Below are 22,352 nucleotides of genomic sequence, written 5' to 3'. Positions count from 1 at the left end.
TGGGTGGCCGAGGTGTTTGACCACGTCTTCTGGGATTGAGTCTCCTGGTGGAGCATGGCTGTCGACTGGTCCTTGGGTGTGGTCATATGTGGGTGGGTACTGAGGGACTGCATGTGGTCGGACTGGGGAATGTGAGAGGTGCAGGGGATGTGATGGGAATGCCACGCACTGCGACCGTGCCCATCAGGTCCGAGGCCTTGGGAATGGTGGAGTTGGCAGCAGGTGCTCACCAAATTGGCCAGCTTGGGCTAGTGGAGCCGTGGCCCTTGCAGGGGGCCGAAGGATGGATGGTGGATCGCGCCCTTGTGGGCACTCGTGGGCTATGTTGTTTTGGCTGCACAACTCATCCAATAGCCCTCACACAGTAGAGGGGCAGAGCTGTTGTAGTCACATTTAGTTGTGTAGTAAAGGTCACCAGAGGAGGCGGATCCAAATGCTTACCACTTTGGGCTTCTTGAAAAGCGCTATATAAAATAAATGTATTATTATTATTATAGTGGATAAAATAGAAATTTCAGGAAAATTGATAGGCCCCATGAGATAAATTGAGGATTCAGTAGGGTGATGGCACTCTTGGATCCGACAAACCTTCGTCGACCTGCACTTAAGGTCAGTTGCCTTGATGTTTACTGTGCCAGGGTTTCAGTACTTGCTCATAAATTGGGACATGAGTAATTTGTAGTGGGGGTGGGTGAGAGTGATGAAATGGTTGTAGAGTGGATTGGTTTGTGAGCCACAAAGTGTCTTGTGGGTGGCGTTTGTTTATGTGTGAAGGTTTTGTGCTTTGATGTGGTCGTAAGGGGCCATTCAAATATTACGTAACGCTTTTTTTCCCGAAATTTGACACCCCCCCACCCCCTCGTAACGCTTCGTAACGTTCGGCCAGACACCCCCTAAGCGTCGCTCACTACAACCCCCCCCCCCCCCCCCGAATATACATTTTGCGATCTACTGCTTGCACAGACCAGTGCAACCTCTGAAACATGGTGGGGGGGGGGGCGGAGGGTGGGGGGGGAATTTAGGGTTGGGGGTTAGGGGATTGGGGAGGAGCTTAGTCATTTTAGTAGATGTTTACTGGCAAAATAAAATAATGCGATATATAATATAATCTCAGGAAACTAGCATAACAATATATGTTTATCCAGATTATAAATAGTTAAAAACTGTTTTACACTTCTTAAATTTCAAAGAAAAAATAATCAGAAACAAAGCAACATGAACACCTAACCCGGAAATAGATGTGAGCACCGGCAAAATAGTAATCAGCCTAGAGTAACACGCGATCGTTGCTGCGGCAAAGAACATCTGTTTTGCGCACTGCGGTGCACCTTAGGTTGAGGTGATTATGAACGATTCGCCAGGTGGGGTTGCAAGCTGGGGTGACCTTTACCTTCCGAAGAAACGCCATTTTGTCGGCAGTCGCGTGATTGGTGAGCAAACGCATGAACCACACACATTTCAAGCATGGCGGCCATGAATATAAAAGAAAAGCTATATAAGAGTTTAATCGACGGATTTTCCAAGGCAAACCCCTCAACTTCTAAACAAGCTGTGCAATTACAAGTCGCCAAAATATGGGCCCAACTGAAAAAGCAACACGACATTCAGCTTGCTGTGACGGAAAAGCTACAAGAATGGAAACAGAAGCAACTAGAACGAAAGGGCCGGATGCTTTCATTTTGGTCAAAGGTATGTACATTTTCATGTCCTTCAAATGAGAGTGATGCGACTCACAATATAATTCCCTGCAAATACAGCTAATATTCTCAATATCATGAAAATGTATCATTCAGAATATATAGGAGAACTTATCTATCTATAAATTATGTTGAAACTGTAATCATGGTAATAAATGAGCAATTTTTAAGATATTGTTTCTGGCGTGCGTTCCGTGTTGACTGGGCGATAATATAGTATACACACCGCAAATTTTATGCCATTTAGTCACAACCGGGAACTACATTCTATTTCTATCCCGAAATGCCTAAATAGCAGATTCAACTATTTCCACAAAAACTGGAGCTGTTGCAGGTTGGTACAATGGTACTAGCTTTAAGAAATATCGTCCGGTTTTTTTCCGGATTTGGCTCTGAGTCATTGACCAGAGGTCAATTTTATCAAAATCGGCCAAAATCTTACGGTTTAGGTTTAGACCAAAACTTCCTCTAAAACACATATAGTAAGTCGCATGCTGGCTTTCATTTGGTACCAAAATCATTGACCTCTGATGACATTGAAAAGTCAAAACCCCCTACCCCTGGGTAACACCGTATTTTCAAACCCTTATAAATCAAATATTTTGTACTTTAGCGCTATAGTTCCTCTTAAACACTTATATGAAACCATATATTGGCTTTAATTTGACACCAAGTTCACGTCGTTTCGCCAAGTCTCGCTCTCTGAGCGGTCTCGTTGTATACAGTGCTGCTTCCTGCCACCAAAATGTAGTGTTCCCATTTCCGCTGCTATGAATTTGCATTGTAGCTTACACCATCCACGCTTACCGCCCTGATTCCAGGCCGTGGGGGGGGGGGGGGCAATTGCCCCCTCGGGGTGTCTAAGGCGCCCCTTTCGACTATTACGGGGATTTATGGGTCCCCTTTTTGGCCGTCGTGCGGGGCGGGTGCAAATGAGATTCATCGGGCCTTTTTCCGTGCGCCCGTAGGGCAAATTCCTGGATCTGCCACTGATAGGTTTGAACTAGAATATAATCGAATATATAGAATATAATCGTACGATTACTCACTGACGATGCTGATGAGTGGTGACCACGTGACGGGAAAGTTCAACAGATGGGGGATTTGAATTAAACGGGTTTATTGAGCCGATTTCCTCCTGAGATTTTTGGAGAATTACTTTTGACGATTGTCTGAAAATGTTCTCGAAGGAAAGTAATAGGGATTTTTATTTTATTCAGGTACCGACAGCGGCGACAGACCAACTACAAGCAGAGAAGGAGACTGATGGCACTATCGAACCCGCGGTACCACCCAAACCGACGAAACCCGTGCAACCCGTTGCGACTACCAGCTCAGCTGAGGAAACCAAGGTGCGGCTAGCGCCGAAAAAACAAGCATTGGACGCCACCCTTAACGTTGTACAAGATGAAGTGAATTATCTGTCCAAACGTCAAGGCCAAGGACTTTTATCAGCGGATGAGCGTAGGGATCTGAAGCAGAAACAGCAGAAACTGGATGGGCTTAAATCTGAACTCAAAAACTGCGTGAAAAACAAAGAGCGGCAACAACGGTACCGGGATAACTACAAACGAAAGTTGGATAACTTAGATGAAGACCAACGTAAACAACTCCGAAAATCAACTGTGGGCAGGCCAGCGATAGTTGATGAGAACCTACTTCACAAAGTTAAAGTGGATATCGCTATAGGTGGTTCCGCGGCTGATGAGCGACGACGTTCTGAGATCATTAGAACGGTCAAGACTCTGGATGACCTAACCGCTGCCTTGACAAAACGTGGCTTTCAGCTATCTCGAAGTTCTGTTTACCTCCGCCTTCTGCCGCGCAACTCTACAACGCGGGAGGGGAAGAGGCACTGCAAAACTGTACCAGTAAAACTGTCGAGAGCTCAAAATGACGTACACTCCGGGCATAAAGATGCGATGTTTGCCAGGGCATCTATCGCAAATCTCGAAAACTTGGCATCCCTGTTGGGTCCTGATGAAGTTACCTTCCATTCCCAAGATGACAAAGCCAGGGTTCCTATTGGCCTAACGGCCGCCAATAAACAGGCGCCTTTGTTAAGTGCATATGGAATACAAAGTCCGATTGAGTGACCATGACTTCGCCATTGCTTCCCGGCATAAATTGGTGCCGTCCGTCATCGCTGCAGTAATGATCAAGGGTAACTATATCACCGGTGGTGCTGTGACGTACTCGGGCCCCACCTATATCGGCATCAGGAGTGCTAAGCATTCATCATCGACTGCATTCAACCACCTCCACGACATGAAACGCATTTGTTCCTTGACCGAATTTCGGGACAGCTTGTCGTGCAAAGACGGTCTTCCAAAACCTGTCATGATTGTGACCGTGGATGGCGGCCCGGACGAAAATCCGCGTTATGAGAAAACGATTCAGTGTGCAATTGACTATTTCTGTACGAATGATTTGGATGCCCTCTTCATCGCGACCAACGCCCCAGGTAGGAGCGCCTTCAATCGGGTTGAGCGACGTATGGCACCGCTCAGCCACGACCTGGCAGGGCTCGTGCTGCCCCACGATCACTTCGGGTCATCTTGATGGATCGGGCAAGACGGTCGATGATGAGCTGGAAGTCCAGAATTTCGCCCATGCGGGCAAGGTCCTGGCGGAAGTTTGGTCTCAGACTGTCATAGACGACTTCCCAACGGTGGCAGAATACATCTCGGCAGATGCGGAAGACGATATTATTGAGAAGGACAGAGACTGGCAGGCGATACATGTACGGGAGAGTCAGTATATGGTACAACTGGTCAAGTGTAACGATCGAGACTGTTGCAGAGAGCCCAGAAGCTCGTTGTTCAGTGTAGTCCGAGATCGCTTCCTTTTACCCCCGTTGCCCGTGCAGCAGACGGGTGACGGGCTCGTTTGCAACACGACCGATGGGAAGTTTCCAACGCTGTTCCAGAGCCTTGTCCTTGGGCAGAGCATTCTCACGCCGGGAGCCCGTAAAAAATTCCCAAAGGGAGTCCCGTATGACTTCGCATGTCCTACTCTGGAAACCGAACTCCAGAGGCGGACTTGTTCAACTTGTGGACTGTATCCTCCATAAAGTCAGGCAAGGCCCATGCCCGCTGTCACAAGGACAAGAAAACTGGAGCAGCGTGTGGAACGTATGCGTCCGCAGCGCGTAGCCGCACGACGACAGCGGGAGCTAATGTGCCTGGTGGCGTACCAGGAGAACGAGCCGGTCCTGGAATGGCTAGACGATGATGGTGTCGACACTGAGGGGCTCCAACTTCCACAGGAGCAATCAATCGAGTCCGGTACCCCGATACTGACCACCGAAGCACGCGAACCCGCATGGGAACTGGAATAACTTACGAGACCCTAAGAGGCTATACAAACAATTCGTTGTGGCGTCAATATTATAAAGAGTAATAAAGAGCACTAAATTTAATACAGTTAAATGTGGTTTCTAGTTGTGACTTCGACTTCAGTATCAACATGGTCTCAGCAAAAATGGGATGAGTAGTCATCCCATTTTTGCTGAAACCAAAAATGGGATGAGTAGTCATCCCATTTTTGCTGAAACCAAAAATGGGATGAGTAGTCATCCCACTTTTGGTTTTAAAAACTTAGATCACTACTGTTACGTAACGCCGATGCGAACACCCCCCCCCCCACCCCCTCGTAACACTTCATAACGCTCAGCCGTACACCCCCCCCTCCCCACCCCCCATAGCGTTACGTAATATTTGAATGGCCACTAATTCAAATTACCCGGATTAAGCCGAGTTGGGGTCAGGGGAAAAGGGAGGGGTCGGGGGAAAAGGGAGGGGTCGGGGGAAAAAGGGGAGGGGTCAGGTACAGTTTTCTGTAAAAGCAGGGGGGGAAAAAACCGCAAAGAAAACGCCACTCGGCATGTACCAGCACGAGAAAAACGAACGCGGTAAAACACACCTCTTAATGAGGAAGGGGGCGAAAACCCATCGCAACTCCTTAGAGTGTCGATAGGAATACCACTCACCCGTCGACCTCACCGAAAGGCGTGGGCTCTCCCTCTCTCTCTGCATCCCAAAGGAAAAATAGAAGAAGCTGGAAGGAAAAGAATCGAGACAGCAACATAAGCGGGGAACGTGATGGGGGGGGAAGGAAGGGGTGTGGGGGGGGGGGGAGCGGGCAGAGGGAGGGCAGAGCGGGCGGGGAGCTGGGGGGGGGGGATGGGGAGTTGCAGTCGAGGGTTTTTGAAATGGAGTGGTGGGGGCAGACAGAGAGTAGACAATGTGAGGATTAGAAAGAAAAGTGGAAAAAACAGAGGAAAGAGCAACGAGCAAGGGGGGGTGGGGGTAGAAAGATCGGAGGTTGGAGCAGCTCACACCTCACCACACTTGCGCAGCCATCTTGCCACGCCCCAAAACACAAACGGCCAGCAGGGGGCGAGAGAGAGAGGGAGAGAGAGAGAGAGAGAGAGAGAGAGAGAGAGTGTGTGAGAGGGAGAGAGTGTGAGAGAGAGAGTGAGAGAGAGAGAGAGAGAGAGAGAGGAGAGAGAGAGAGAGTGTGAGAGAGAGGGGGAGAGAGGGAGAGAGTGTGAAAGAGGAGAGGGAGAGAGTGTGAGAGAGGGAGAGAGTGTGAGAGAGAGAGAGGGAGATAGTGTGAGAGAGAGAGGGGGAGAGTGTTGGAGAGAGAGGGTGAGAGAGAGAGGGAGAGAGTGTGAGAGAGAGAGGGGGAGAGAGAGAGGGGAGAGTGTGAGAGAGAGAGAGGGGGAGAGTGTGAGAGAGAGAGAGGGGGAGAGTGTGAGAGAGAGAGAGGGGGAGAGTGTGAGAGAGAGAGGGGGAGAGTGTGAGAGAGAGAGGGGGAGAGTGTGGGAGAGAGAGAGGGGGAGAGTGTGAGAGAGAGGGGGAGAGTGTTGGAGAGAGAGGGTCAGAGTGTGAGAGAGAGAGGGAGAGAGTGTGAGAGAGAGGACAGTGAGAGGGGGAGAGTGTGAGAGAGAGAGAGAGAGAGAGAGAGAGAGAGGGGGAGAGTGTGAGAGCAAGGGAAGGAGAGAAAAAGAGTGAGAGTGAGCGAGAGAGAGAGACAAGAGGGAAAGGGCCGGTCCATGGGGACCGAACAGCACTTGATGAATTTGGGCAGCAGGAAGAAAGGGGAAGATTCGACCCTCGACTAAATAATTAATAGTTGTGTGTTGTTGGTGGAGACGGTAGTCTGACAGGATGAGGATGGAGTCTGATGTGATTCTTGGGGTTTTTTTACTGGAACAATTCAGAAAACCACGTCCCATGACTTTTACTCTCATCCCAAAATCATTGGACATTCGTCATGCCCAGATATTGTTGTGAATATGTGAGGAATGTGAAGGAAATAAATGCATTTTCATCAAACACTAAATTAGAAAAACAATAAATGTATTTAATTTTATAAACTTTATTAACAAAGAAACAATCAGATTGTAAATACATTGTTGTAATCACAAAGTAAATAATCAGAAGGGAATGAATGAACAAAACGGAATGAACGAAATGATTAAAACGAGCAAAACCGCACGGAGTCACCAACATGTTTATAAACCCCAATCGCGGGTTTAACGGGGACCAGGAAGTTCCCCCTGAACACGTGCAGAACCCGCGAGTCCCCGAAACACGTAAACTCTCCCTCCTCACAATCCAACAAGAACCCAAACCGTTCGGGATCCCCCGGCACGGACAGGTGGGTTCCTTGACAGTTGTGCCAGGTTGAGTATTTGTTTTGATATTTCATTAAACACCAAGACTCGGGATTCCCTCCCAACCAGCACTCTTTCCCTTTCCCTTTTCTCCGCATGGAGTTCAAACAGATTCCGATTCTCCACCAACTACTCGCCCTCACCTCGACCTCCCAGTAATGACGACCCGAGGAGAAACAATCAGAGGAAAGAACTTGTACACAACGATCAAACCGATCAGGATGTTCCGGGTACGGATTGTGGGTCTCGGTTGGAGTCGCCGTCCTGAGATCCCGGGAGATCTTGACCCAAGGATTTGCAGAGTTTGGGTCCAGACTCGGGGTCCGTCCATCTGTGGACACGACGCGGATCACAAACTTTGTTAGACAAACGGACAGAAACACAAACACATTAATCTCTTTTATAACATTTGAAATATTAAATACATTTTTAATTTCACCTTCTTTACGAAACACAATTCACCTTTCTGTACCTGGTTAGGAATCCCCGAACATCCTCTTGTTCCCATATAACAAAACCCTCCCCCGAACATCCGGTTATTTAATTTTCGCCTTCGTTCGATTTTCTTTTAAAATATAAATAATAACGTTTCATGGAAATTGTAACATCTTGTGAATGGGTTATGGGGTAACATCAACCTGGTGTTACCTTAACGGTCAAGGTGGCGGGTTTAACATCTTAAGGTCCTGAGATTGAGCACCTGTCGTGCCGTTAAAATAACACCTGGGCCCGGTTTCTGGAAAGATATCACATATTTATCCACTGGAGAGCTTCGAGCAACTGGGCCCAGGTGGGCTGACCCAACCTGTCATCCTTCCGAAGTGGACCAGGTGAGTACCAGCTTACTGGGAGTAATAAACCATTCGAGTATCCTGCGTCGGAGTGGCGACCTGGCCAGTACTGCACTCCTCAGGCAATGAAATGGCGTGAAAGGAATTTTATTGTCACCTCCAACCAACGAAGGTGGACCGAGGTTGTGTTTTCTCCCCTGTCTGTTTGTGTGCAGGATATCTCAGAAAGGTATGGACGGATTCGGACGAAATTCGGTGTACCGGTGGGGGAGGTGATAAGAAAGAATCGATTCGATTTTGGTCAAGATCCGGATCCGGATACGAGAATTATTTTCGGGATTCTTCACCATTGATTGGTGGTGGTTCAGATGCAGCTTGTGGCTGTTTGGCTGCATCATTTTCTGGGGACAGGACGTGCACTGATGCAATGCCCCCATAATACCAGTCGGCAGGTACTCATTTTCCCCACCTTAAAAGGATGACAGGCTGCGTCAGCTCACCTGGTGTTCAACATCATGGCAGGGGCTCAAACTCAGGACCCGAATATTTAAAGCCAGCCATCTTAACCGTGAAGCCAACACCAACCTCACCATTGAATGATCGGGCTAACAATGATATCCAGCACGATGTCTCAAAAAGTTATGGACAGATTCGGACGAAACTTGGTGGATAAGTTGGGTGTGTGACAAGGAAGAGGTGATTCGATTTTGGTGAAGGTTCAAATCCGGATTCGATCAGTGGGATAAAAATGGAATGAATCACCCTGGTATGCCCTCTACCAGGTGTATGCACTCTACCAGGGGTATGCGCTCTACCAGGGGTATGTGCTCTACCAGGGGTATGCGCTCTACCAGGGGTATGCGCTCTACCAGGGGTATGCGCTCTACCAGGGGTATGCGCTCTACCAGGGGTATGCGCTCTACCAGGGGTATGCGCTCTACCAGGGGTATGCGCTCTACAAGGGGTATGCGCTCTACCAGGGGTATGCGCTCTACCAGTGGTATGCGCTCTACCAGGGGTATGCACTCTACCAGGGGTATGCACTCTCCCAGGGGTATGCACTCTCCCAGGGGTATGCACTCTCCCAGGGGTATGCACTCTCCCAGGGGTATGCACTCTCCCAGGGGTATGCAATCTACCAGGGGTATGCCCTCTACCAGGGGTATGCACTCTACCGAGTGCCCTTGTAGTTATTACTGTTAACAGTGGCACTGCGTCTGCGGCACAGCCACACTTCCAGCAAATGATGCAACCAGCAGCCAAAGGCTGGATACGAAACAACAACAGAAGTAACATCTTGTGAATGAGTTGAAGTGATCTAATCATTTCATCTGGAGCTCACCATGGACAATGTGTGGACAAGATGGATACAGAAGGAAACTCCAAGGAGGTGAAGATGGAAATTTGGAAGGAGGAGGGACTGGGGTGGATAATGAGGATAGTGTGGGAGATGTGCTCGCAAGGTTAAAGCCAGACAAAATGGAGGACACAGGAACGAAGTTTCACCGAGCTATTTATTTAGCTCAAAACCAAAGAACTCAAAAGCACACTGAATCCGCCCCTCGAACGGGCGGCAATTTATATCACAAACCGAACACACAAAATCCACGCCTCTCAGGCGGGGCATGGTATGCAAAATAGGTAAGTCACGCCTCTCGACGGGGCGTGGTATGCAAGGCAAGTGTTCGCCCGAGAAAGTCAAGTCTGGACACGCCCGGGCGAGTCCGGACACGTGACCGCTCGCCGGTTGCGTCATCGGCCGGTGCATGGTAATTGTGTCATGCTTCCGGTAACCGCTACATGCGCCCCCCCCCCCAGAATTAACCTGCACCGGGAGAGTCAGTTTGAGGGGGGTCCTGATGACCCGGCCGAAACGACCCCTGGCGACTCGTGTGCGGGTGGTAGGTGGCGTGGCAGTGGATGGTCGGGCGGGGGGCTTGGTTGACGGGGGACGGCCCCGTCGTGGAGGAAGGGCCAACCGTGGAGGTTGGTCGAGATCCAAATGGGCCGGCTTGAGGCGGTCCACGGAGATGCGGTCCGGCTTGCCGCCGATGTCGACGATGAATGACTTGTCGTCCCTCTTCAGGACCCGGAAAGGTCCATCGTACGGCGGCCGAAGCGGTCCCCGGTGTGCGTCGTGCCGGATAAAAACGTACTCCACAGTGCGAAGTGCTGGGGGGACGTGGGGTTGGGGGCAGCCGTGGTGGGACGTGGACACGGGGGCAAATCTCCTGGCGGCCTCCTGGAGGTCCGAGCGTTGGCGAGCCGCGGACCAGGGGCCGGTGGCGTCAGGGATGAATTCGCCCGGCACGCGCAGTGGCTGGCCGTAGACCAGCTCGGCAGTGGAAGCCTGGAGGTTCTCTTTAGGGGCCATTCGGAGGCCCAATAGGACCCACGGGAGCCTGTCGGCCCAACCGTCGTCCTGGAGGCTGGCTCTGAGAACGGCCTCCATGAAGCGGTGGAACCGCTCACACAAGCCGTTGGCTTGGGGGTGGTAGGCCGTGGTGCAGTGAAGCTTGACCCCCAAAGCCTGGGCGACCGTGCCCCAAAGATCGGAGGCGAATTGCGGGCCTCTGTCGGAGGAGATGTCCGAGGGCGCGCCGAAACAGGCAATCCAAGTGCCAATGAAGGCCTGCACCACGTCGACGGATGTTGTTGATGCCAGCGGGACGGCCTCCGGCCACCTGGTGGTCCTGTCCACCATCGTGAGGAGGTGGGTGAAGCCCCGCGAGGAGGGAAGGGGTCCCACCAGGTCCACATTGACGTGGTCGAAGCACCGCGCGGGGACGTCGAATGGTGCCAACGGGGCCTGGGTGTGCCAGTGGACCTTCGCACGCTGGCAGGCGACACAGGCATTGGCCCAGTCGCGGACGTCCTTATGGAGCCCGTGCCAGACGAACTTTGCTGCCACGAGCTCCTGTGATGCTTTCCGGCCCGGGTGGGAAAGGCCGTGGAGGGCCACAAAAATGTGCCGCTGCCATCCGGTGGAAGTTGGCCCAGGGAAACGTCGCACATGAGAACCGTGCCTGTGCCCTCGAAGGGGACATCGGCCAACCGCAGGCCTGTGTCCGCTGTCCGGAGGGCTTGCACCGTGGGGTCGGCGGTCCGGTCGGCCGCAATGCGGGCGAAGTCCACACCCAGGTGGACGGCGTTCGCGCCGGACCGGGAGAGGCAATCAGCCACAGCGTTGTCCTTGCCTGCGACGTGCCGGATGTCCGTCGTAAATTCGGACACGGTGGAGAGGTGGCGCTGCTGGCGGGCCGACCACGGCTCCGTAACCTTGGCCATAGCGAAGACCAGGGGTTTGTGATCCACAAACGCCGTGAACGGGCGGCCCTCCAAAAGATGGCGGAAATGGCGAACAGCCAGGTAAAGGCCGAGGAGCTCGCTGTCAAAAGCCCTATACTTGCGCTCGTTAGGGCGCAGCTGCCGGCTGAAGAAGGCCAGCGGTTGCCAAGCCCCGTTCACCCACTGCTCATGCACGGCGCCCACCGCGTAGTCGGAAGCGTCTGTGGTGAGGGCGATGGGTGCGCCAGCATGGTCGCGTTGGCGAGGGCCAGCTTAGCGCCCGTGAATGCCGTGTCCATCTCTGTGGTCCAGGCGACGTCGTGCTTGGCCGGCTTGCCCCGGAGGGCGTCGTACAGGGGGCGCATGAGTTGGGCGGCGCGAGGCACGAACCGGTGGTAGAAATTTACCATCCCCAAAAATTCCTGTAGGGCCTTGATGGAGCGGGGGCGTGGGAAACTTGTGACTGCCTCCACCTTGGTAGGCAGCGGGACGGCCCCTCGCTTCGTGATGCGGTGCCCCAGGAAGTCGACGGCCGTTACGCCAAACTGGCATTTCGCCGGGTTGATGATGAGGCCGTGTTGGCCGAGGCGCTCGAAAAGTGTGCGCAGGTGGACGAGGTGCTCCGCCCGGGAAGTGCTGGCGATGAGAATGTCATCCAGGTTGACGAACAGAAAGGTGAGACCGCGCAGCACACTGTCCATCAGCCGCTGGAAGGCCTGGGCCGCATTCTTAAGGCCGAACGGCATGCGAAGGAACTCGAAGAGGCTTAAAGGTGTAATTACAGCCGTCTTCGGAACGTCGGCCGGCCGGACAGGTACCTGGGGGTAGCCCCGAATAAGGTCGACCTTGGAGAAGATCACCCGCCCCGCCAAACGGGCGGAAATGTCCTGTATGTGTGGTATCGGGTACCGGTCGGGGGTGGTGGCGTCATTGAGGCGGCGGTAATCGCCGCATGGTCGCCATCCACCACCCGGTTTGGGCACGATGTGCAGGGACGAGGCCCATGCGCTATTCGAGCGTCGCACAATGCCCAATCGCTCCAGCGCGTTGAATTCCGCCTTCACCACGGCAAGTTTGGCCGGGTCGAGGCGACGAGCCCCGGCGTAGACCGGTGGACCTGTGGTCGGGATGTGGTGTTCGACGCCGTGCTTGACGGCGACGGCCGAAAACGTCGGCTGCGTGAGGGCGGGAAACTCGGCGAGTAGGCGGGTGAACTCGTCCACGGCCGGGAGCACGCAGGCTATCTTGGTCGGAGCGGAGCCGCTCAATGAGCAAGCGAGCGAGCTGAAGGTCTCCGCGTTGAGCCGGCGCCGTTTGACGTCGACCAAAAGCCTATGCGCGCAAAGAAAATCTGCACCCAGCAAGGCCATGGGCACGTTCACCGTGATGAAGTCCCACCTGAAGCGCTGGCCCCCGAAGCAGAGTGCGACGCTGCGCGAACCGAAGGTGCGGATGGAGGAACCGTTTGCGGCGACCAGGGCGGGGCCGCACAGCGCAGCCTGTTTGTCCTGCACCGAGGCGGGTATCACGCTCAGCTGAGCGCCGGTGTCGCACAAAAAACGCCACCCGGACACTGTGTCCATAATAAACAGAAGGCTGCCTGAATGGCCGACGCTCATGGCAGGCAGCGAGCGCCGGCCTGGTCGTTTCCTGACCCACCGAAAGTGCACGGTGGGCGGCACGTTCTGGCCTTCTGCCCGAACCTGGCGTGGTAATAGCACATGGTCCGCTCTGGTGGAGGCTCCGGCGGTCGCGTCGGGTTCGGTCGGCGGGGCGTCGCGGCGGCCGTCAGTGGCGCGCACTCGGCCGGTCGTGGCACGGGCGTTGCCTCGGTCGGCCCAGGGTCCCAGGCGGCCGCTCCGACATGTCGCCTGGCCGAGAAAAATTTATCGGCCTCCTTGGCCAGGGCGCGAGGGTCAGTGATGGGCGAATTAGCCAAAGCTAACCGTACCTGCCCGGGTAGCCACTGGAGGAACAGCTCGCGGAAGAGGAAGTCCGGGCTGTGGTCATCGAGAAGAGCAAGCATGTGGTCCATGCTTTCGGATGGACGGGCCTCGCCCAGCTCCGGGAGGTGTAGTAGTTGTCGTGCGCGTTCGGTCTCCGTGAGTCCAAACGCACCGAGGAGTAGGCCTTTGAGCGCACCGTATTTGTCGGCGTCCGGCGGGTGCTGCAGGAAGCTCAGGACCCGGGCCGCGGTGGAGGCGTTGAGCGCGGAGACCACATGGTGGTAGCGCGTCGAGTCCTCCGTAATGTTCCGCAGGGCGAATTGAGAATCCGCTTGAGCAAACCAAATGGCCGCGTGCGACTCCCAAAAGCCCGGGAGCTTCAAAGCTACAGCCGACTCCATCGCCGTGTTCGTAGAAAGGGGTCACCAATTGTGGTAGCTGTGCTTGCATGATAAAGCCAGACAAAATGGACGACACAGGAACGAAGTTTCACCGACCTATTTATTTAGCTCAAAACCAAAGAACTCAAAAGCACACTGAATCCGCCCCTCGAACGGGCGGCAATTTATATCGCAAACCGAACACACAAAATCCACGCCTCTCAGGCGGGGCGTGGTATGCAAAATAGGTATGTCACGCCTCTAGACGGGGCGTGGTATGCAAGGCAAGTGTTCGCCCGAGAAAGGCAAGTCTGGACACACCCGGGCGAGTCCGGACACATGACCGCTCGCCGGTTGCATCATCGGCCGGTGCACGGTAATTGTGTCATGCTTCCGGTAACCGCTACAATAGGAAAGATCATGGTTTTGGATTGGGGACGATCGATTTTGGATTGAGATGGTGGTGAACAGCTGTCATAAATACCTGGAGGGAAGAATGACATTGAAGAGAGTGTGGAAGTTGGTTTCACAGGTGGGAAAACGAGGAACAAATGATTCGGAACTAGAAACGAACGAATGCTTAGAAAACACGAAGGATGAAAAAAACTTTCTTTCTGGAAAGAATGAAATGATTTTGTTCCGTATTCATGGTGAGAATGTCCCGTTTATCATTATTATGCGAGTACTATATGCAATTCGAGAAGTGTTTGCTATTTACAAAATCAAAGATTCACTAGTACAGTGCTGTACTGGATATTTGTTTACCGATTATGTTTTAGTTTGTTTGTCTGTCTGTTATCCGTCATTCCACACCGATCTGAATGAAAGTTAACCATCTGATAAGGCAAGTCAAAGGTTAAAAGCTTACGAGCAGAAGTACCCGGCATTGCCGGGCGGGGGAGGGGAGGGAGGAGGGGGAAGGGGAACGGGGGGAGGGGAGGAGAGGGGGGGAGGGGAGAAGAGGGGGGGGAGGGGAGAAGAGGGGGGGGAGGGGAGAAGAGGGGGGGGAGGGGAGAAGAGGGGGGGAGGGGAGAAGAGGGGGGAGGGGAGAAGAGGGGGGGAGGGGAGGGGAAGGGGGAGGGGGAGGGGAAGGGGGAGGGGGAGGGGGAAGAGGAGGGGGGAGGGGGAGGGTGGAGGGGGAGGTGGAGGGGGAAGGGGGAAGGGGGAAGGGGAGGGGGAGGGGGGAGGGGGGAGGGTGAAGGGGAGGAGGGAGAAGAGGGGGGAGAAGAGGGGGGAGAGGAGGGGAGGAGAGGGGGGAGGGGAGAAGAGGGGGGAGAGGAGGGGAGGAGAGGGGGAGAGGAGGGGAGGAGAGGGGGGAGAGGGGGAGGGAAAGGGGGGAGAGGGGAAGGGGGAGGGGGAGGGGAAGGGGGGGGAGGAGGGAGGGGGGAGGGGGGAAGGGGGGAGGAGGGAGGGGGGAGGGGGGAAGGGGGGAGGAGGGAGGGGGGAGGGGGAGGGGGAGGGGGGAGGGAGGAGGGGGAGGGGGGAGGGAGGAGGGGGAGGGGGAGGGAGGAGTGGGTGGGGGAAAGGGAGGGGGATTTTTGTGATTTTATAATTTTCATATCTCAAAATAGTACAGACATCTATATCTACCATATAAACCACAGTCAGTTTGTGTGTTTGTTCAGATGTCTATCCCCCTTCACAAGGGTAGGTTTTAAAGGCCAATCTTTTAAAACGAATGTGTTCACTACAGTCTATTTTTGAGGACAAAAAAAACATGAAAACCATTTTCCATGAAATTGTAATTATGTCTCTTCGATTGGAGGTGTAGACGGTGGCTTGCAAAACAAGCCTCAAGGGTGGTGCACATCAGCGTTTTTTTAATTTTTTATAACAATAAATACAAGGGGCAGGGAGGTGAAATTTGCTGCACATGACATGCAATGTGTGCAGAGTAAAACGAGTTTTCATTTACATCCATAAGATGTCTAATAAATAAAAAAGTTACGAGTACACCTGACACGAGGCCGAGGCTTCAGACTTTGGCATGCTCACGAGGCTGCACCATTGAATAAATTGTTCCTACCCATCATTTTTGACGAGCTTTTTACTCATGTATAGATCAGAGAGTACGCTGGTACTTTCTATGTCGGGATGGCGCGGAAAAAAATGTCGGTCCCATCTGCGACCTGGAAAACTAAAGTTTGAGTATCTTCTTTAAAAAGTCGCTTCGGCTACATATGAGAGCCTACCTGGTCTGTTCAGCTGATTATCAAGGCAGGGATCACTTTTGAGTTTCTCCAGACCATGGCCAAGGCAAAAAAAGCAAGGAAAAAATAGATCAGTCAAATTCATCTTGAATGATGCAACCAGTAGCCACGTGGCTGCACACGAACCACCCACATCTTGTCGTTCATAATAATATTCTTCAGACGGCATATTTCCGAGCTGCCTCTATCAATGGCAATGATTCGTTCGGCCACCATCCGACTGAGTTTTACTTCCTGTAATATCCTTTGGTATTATAATTCTAATAGCTTGAAATGATTCCACGAAAACTACGTAAAACTACATTCCTTGGCAAAAGAATAGGACCGGGGTAGGCGTGGCTATGACGGTCGTTCAGTTTGATGGAGGCGGGGCCGCAAGATACATTTGTCTGTGTCGGCGTTATGCGTGATAATGTGGAATCAAATAATATTAGCAGAAATATCCTGCCTCAGAAATGCCTTGTTTTTCAGTGTTACATTTCAGTGTTACTTCGGGATATTTTGGGGCCGTTTGGTTCAAATTCTTCTAAAAGCACCAAATTTGGCCCAGATGTTGCCCATGCCATACTCTTTCGATTTTTGATGGGCGCCAAGACGGGCGCCCCCCCCCCCCCGGGGGGCCCATATTGGCGAAATACTAAATGGCCGCCACCCGGATTAGAAGAAAATCAGTTAAATAACTAAAAGGGTTGGAATCATGTATGATACCACTTTTCAGGGGTTTTCGAGGTCGAGGAATCCAATTATGATGTTATTTTGATGATTCTATTTCAAGGTCAACCCTCAAGGTCATCTTAAAGGTCATTTTTGAGTCAAACATGTCGGTTTTTGAGTTTTTTGTCAAGATTTACGCGAGGTTCACCATTTTATGTTTCTGGGTTGGGTAATCGAACTCTGACCTTATTTTTGACAATTAGAGGAAATATTTACATGTCTATTTCCTAATTTTCAGGCATATGCAGTTCATCAGTCTAATTACAAAGGTACGGATTTTGATGTTTTATGAACTGTATGCCATATCCTTGTGTTTAATTTTTGTGCGATCATGATCCGGGTTCATGTATACATGATTGCATACATGTCATAAATATGACGTCGTAGGTCATGTGACCTGGCGGCCATATTGGATTTTATGAAAACCTTAAAAATGGATCCCTGCCTTCATTTTTCGATCGATTCATTTTGAACTTTGACCACTTATAGTACGCCATGTGATTGGATGCATATCCTAATTATGACGTCATAGGTCAGGTGACATGGCGGGATGGACCGGTATGGTCACCGGATCATACCGCCCTTGGCGCCCGTCAAAAATCGAAAGAGTATGGCATGGGCAACATCTGCGCCAAATTTGATGCTTTTGGAAGAATTTGAACCAAAATATCCCTAAGGGCCCTGACTACTGTGCTCTTGGGAACCTTCAATGCAGCAGAAATTTTTTTGTAGGCTTCCCCAGATCTGTGCCTCAACACAATCCAGGCAGTTCCTCTGACCTCATGGCTTGGGTTTTGCTCTCATATGCATTGTCAGCTGTGAGACCTTATATAGACAGGTGTGCGCCTTTCCAAATCATGTCCAATCAATTGAATTTACCACAGGTGGACTCCAATCAAGGTGTGGAAACATCTCAAAGATGATCAAGAGAAATGGGAGGCACCTGAGCTAAATTTCAAGTGTCATAGCAAAGGGTATGAATACTTATATCAATGTGATATTTCAGTTTTTTCTTTTTAATAAATTTGCAAAACTTTCTAAAATCCTGTTTTCTCTTTGTCATTATGGGGTATTGAGTGTAGATTGATGAGGGAAAAAATGAATTTAAATAATTTCAGCATAAGGCTGCAACATAACAAAATGTGAAAAGAGTGAAGGGGTCTGAATACTTTCTGAATGCACTGCGGTAAGCTCCGATGTAATTTCAGGGACTTCTTGCAACTTCAGTTGTCTTTCCTACTTTTCTTTTTCATCAACTTCGAGTGACCAATCACAAATGTAGATAATTATATAATGTTGTTATTATAGATGTCCTTGCAGTTTGCAAAAAGTTGATGATCATGTACTGAGAACTGATCATGTACTGAAATCATGTACTGTTGATGATCATGTACTGTATTCAGGCTGCTAATTTGTAGAGTCTCCGTATGTGGCTAGACTACAAGAGTAATCAAGTAATGTTGTAACCAGTGGAGTGTTTGTCGAAGCTTGAAGCAATAATTGATTAAGTGTAAATGAGGCAGTGATGTAAGGATTGCCTGTTTACTGCGAATGGCCAAAGAGATGTTGATCTTCACAAGCACATGATCAGATGAAAATGCATTCTTTGTTTGAAATTAGTTTTGGTGATGCATTATCTGTTTGAAATTTCTTTATATTTTGTCCTTGATGATTTTGTGGAAAAATTTTCAAAAGTGAACTTTCAAAATACAAGAAAGCGAGAACTATGTTGAACATATAATCCAAGTAAGAGAGAAAAGAAACGTGTATCAGAATGAATAAAAAAGGGAAGCAAAATCAAAGGAAAGGGAACGAATTAAAGTCAAGAAAGTGGGAATTTTGAAAGATCATGGAAAAAGAGAAAAACCAAAGAAGGACAATGAATTTCCTCGTTAAATATCATTCTTTTCAATCCCTTCACCCTCCATGTCCCATTTCCCTTCATTTCACTTACAAAGACTTCTCAAGTTGCTCTGGTCCAGCTCAGACATTTGGAGCTCCACTGGCTCTGTTGAAAGAAGGAAAGATAAAGCAACATCACAATCAATGTGGATACACTGCTGTTTATTTATACAGCAAATATTTTTTGCTTTAAGGAACAATTTATAAACATGAACAGATTTGAACAATGTGTGAATGCTAACGAGGCCTTTCCCGCATGTGCTGTGTGTGAATTTTCAGGGACTTCTTTCTGCTCATCAGGGCACTTTTAACCTGCCGCTGCTCGGGAGAAGTGTGTAACTCAAACAGTCTTTTTAAACATGATTTTCAGCATTTAAACGAGTGGCAAATTATAGATGATTAACCATAATTGTTTTGCTCCTGCGTAAAAATCAGACTCCTGGAAAAATAGGAAATACGAGAAATATCTGTGGATGAGACCGAGAGGTGTTTAGTTCCGTTAATTTCCTGTTAATACAAGTGAGCTGTGGATACACACAAACACACACACACACACACACAAACACACACACGCCTTACCTTCAAGCAATAAATGCAAAAATCAAGTATAATTGATCTTGCCCCGTCCCCCTGGAAACAGGAAAAAGGAAACAAAGAAAATGTATTTATACCAGCCCTCACAGCTCCAAAATCTCGTTTGGTCTTTTCCTCTATGAAGCAGGTTCTAATCAAGGATTTGCCTGTACTTGGCTCCATTCAATGTTCCCTCTGTCCTTACAAGTCTCCCAGTCCCCACCACTGAAAAGCATCCCCACAGCATGATGCTGCCACCACCGTGTTTCACAGTGGGGATTGTGTTAGATGGGTGATGAGCCGTGCTCTGTTTCCGCCAGAAATAGCAATTTGCATTCAGGCCAAAGAGTTCAATTGTCATCTCATCAGACCACAGAATATTTTGCCTCACTCGCAGAGTCTTTCTCGTATCTTTTTGCTAATTCCAGGCATGCTGTCATGTGCCTTTTTCTCAGGAGTGGCTTTGTCTGGCTTCACAAATCCAGCCATAAAGCCTAGATTTGTGAAGTGCTGCAGACTCTTGTCCTTCCAGAAGGTTCTCCCATCTCAGCCAAGGAACTCTCGTTCTGTCACAGTGGTCATTGGGTTATTGTTCACCTTCCTTGACCAAGGTGCTTCTTGCCCGGTTGCTCAGTTTGGTCGGACGGAACTTTCAACATTCTCGAAATTGCTTGATACGCTTCCTCAGATCTACGCCTCCTCACAATTCTATCTCAGAGTTATACGGACAGTTCCTTGGACTTTATGGTAGTTTCTTCTCTGACATGCACTGTCAACTGTGGGACCTTGTAAAGAAAAGTGTGTTTCTTTCTCATATCATTTCCAATCAATTGAGCTCCATTAGCTCTGTTTGAAACGTACAATGTTTGTTTTTTAATTTAACATTTTTTTGTCAATGCACTAATTGTATTTTATAAACTTTTATCTTGGAAGCAATCTTTGATTGAAAATTATGAATATGTATGCATGTGCAATTCAGCCATTCGCTGCCAGACATGCTTTCGACAAAACCATTTTGATTGATTGATTGAATTGGCCATAGTGGATTCCAATTAAGTTGAACATCCATCTTAAGGATGATCAAAGGAAATTGGATGCACCTCACCTCAATTTGGAGTGTCATAGGAAAAGTATTGAATACTTGTCGACTCAAGACATTTCAGCTTTTCATTTTTAATTATTTTGTGAAAGGAAATTCACAAAAAAATTAATTCCACATTATGGAGGTATTATGTGTAGATCAGTGACCAAAAAAATCTACATTTTATCCATTTTAAATTCAGGCCGTAACACAACAAAATGTGAAAAAGTCAAGGGGTGTGAATACTTTCTGAAGGTACTGTACGGTATCCTTTAAGGTGCCCCAAACACCGCTAAGGTGCCAAAACAGATTATGTCCTTTTGAAAGTTGTGTATGAGAGGAAGACAATGATCTTTGTCATTTATGTACTTTTCACTTTTCTATTATCCTTCCTGGTTCTCTCGCATCTCATGTTCCCCAAAGAATTATTCTCCTCACAAAATAGCACATTTTTGTCACTCACTCATTATATTCTTCAGAAAGTTCTCATGGAGTTCAATGAATGAGCCCAGATTCTTCTCCTCTTTGGAGAAGTCCAACACTGTGGGTTGTGCCATCTTCAGAGATTGAAAATGTGACACCGACTCGAGCCTTGGTATGAAAAGGAAAAAAAACTTCAGGAAGGTCAGGGGGTCATTGGAGGAGAAAAAGGTTTGTAAAATGATATTATAAAAGCCTCAAATATAGAAGATATCGATAAACCTCTCTCAGCGGTCCTTCGATTGTGCTCCAATTACTTTCGTTCTCTCAGTTTTCCCAGTCTTTCCACCACAAACTTCCTTGTTTAAAATCTCAACTCAAAAAAATATACATATATTTCCTTCTCTGTTCTTATTCGTTTATTCGTTCGTTCGTTCTTCGACCACGTGTTTCTCCCCCATTTCCCCAGATAGTTTTCACTGCTCAATTTAAAAATGTTTAAACTTTCCCCTGAAGTACTGCATTCTGTCGTATATTATAACACCTTTTTCTTCTTCTTCTTTAAAAGGATGCTATCAACTTGCTCACCAAATCTATTCATTCCAAAAAAAAATTCCATCTATTACAGTGCCTCTTTCATACATTCCCTAAACTCAGCTGCACTCCACCCCCCCCCCCCCCCCCTCCAGCGTCCTTAAACATATTTTTGACTCGAAGGTCACAAGAAACTCATTTTGCAATAAATGTTCGTTTCCCATTAATCGTGCACTTTCTAAAATCCAATCTCACCCCTCCCCTCCAAATCTTCCCCATCACACCTCCCCTCCAAAACCTCCCCATCAACCCTCCCCTCCAAATCTCCCCCCTTGCCCCTCCCCTCCAAATCTTCCCCATCACCCATCTCTTTCAAATCTTCACCTTCCCCTCCAAATCTTCCCCATCACCCATCCCTTTCAAATCTTCCCCCATGCCCCTCCCCTCCAAATCCTTCCCATCACCCATCCCTTTCAAATCTCCCCCTTGCCCCTTCCCTCCTAAACTCCCCCCACACCCGTCCCCTCCTAGACTCTCCCTCACTCCTCCCCTTCTAGACTCCCCACTCACCGCTCCCCTCCAAATCTCCCCCATCTCTCATCCCTTTCAAATCCCCCCCCCCCCTTGTTCCTTCCCTCCTAAACTCTCCCCTAACCCCTCCCCTCATAAACTCCCCCCTCCCCTTCAAATCTCCCCACCCTCATTTATTCTCCATTTCCCCTCTCACCCCTCTTCCTCAAAGCATCCTCCCCACTTCTTCCCCCTTCCAACTCTCACCTTCATCTCCCCCAACATTCTGCCTCGCTCTTCCCCCTCCTCAAATAACACCTCACTGTCCCTCACCCAATCACCATCAAACCTTTTGTCCACCCCATCCTTCCCTTTCTGCAAGCTATTCTGAAATCTCTGACACACCTTAAACAGCTCTCCCTACCTCCTCCTCCTCCTCGTCCACATCTTACCCTACCCCTCCCCCCCTCTGTTCTGTATCCGATGCCTCTTTTCCTCTTCATTAAAGGTATGGACCTCAAACATCCAGGGCCTTCGCTCAAACTTGACTGATCTCTCCATACAGGTTGCTTCTGACAAACCAGACATGATCTGCTTAACAGAAACTTTCCTCCTTCATGATG

At 49.7% G+C, this 22,352-nt stretch overlaps 1 protein-coding gene across 1 annotated transcript in view; it reads right to left on the bottom strand.

Moving 5' to 3' along the window:
• LOC137414956 (E3 ubiquitin/ISG15 ligase TRIM25-like) overlaps window positions 1-22,352 on the bottom strand; it is a 1,058,494-nt gene that overhangs the window by 122,831 nt on the left and 913,311 nt on the right. The window contains exon 8 of the mRNA XM_078770101.1: window positions 7,524-7,711. Within this exon, the coding sequence (XP_078626227.1) occupies window positions 7,524-7,711 (188 nt within the window). The remainder of the gene's footprint in view (window positions 1-7,523; window positions 7,712-22,352) is intronic.

The sequence above is a fragment of the Myxine glutinosa genome, chromosome 1 (assembly GCF_964187855.1).
Source record: "Myxine glutinosa chromosome 1, kmMyxGlut1.1, whole genome shotgun sequence".
Taxonomy (NCBI): domain Eukaryota; kingdom Metazoa; phylum Chordata; class Myxini; order Myxiniformes; family Myxinidae; genus Myxine; species Myxine glutinosa.
The sequence above is the reverse complement of the archived record's forward strand: the minus strand, read 5'-3'. Positions and strand labels throughout refer to the sequence as shown.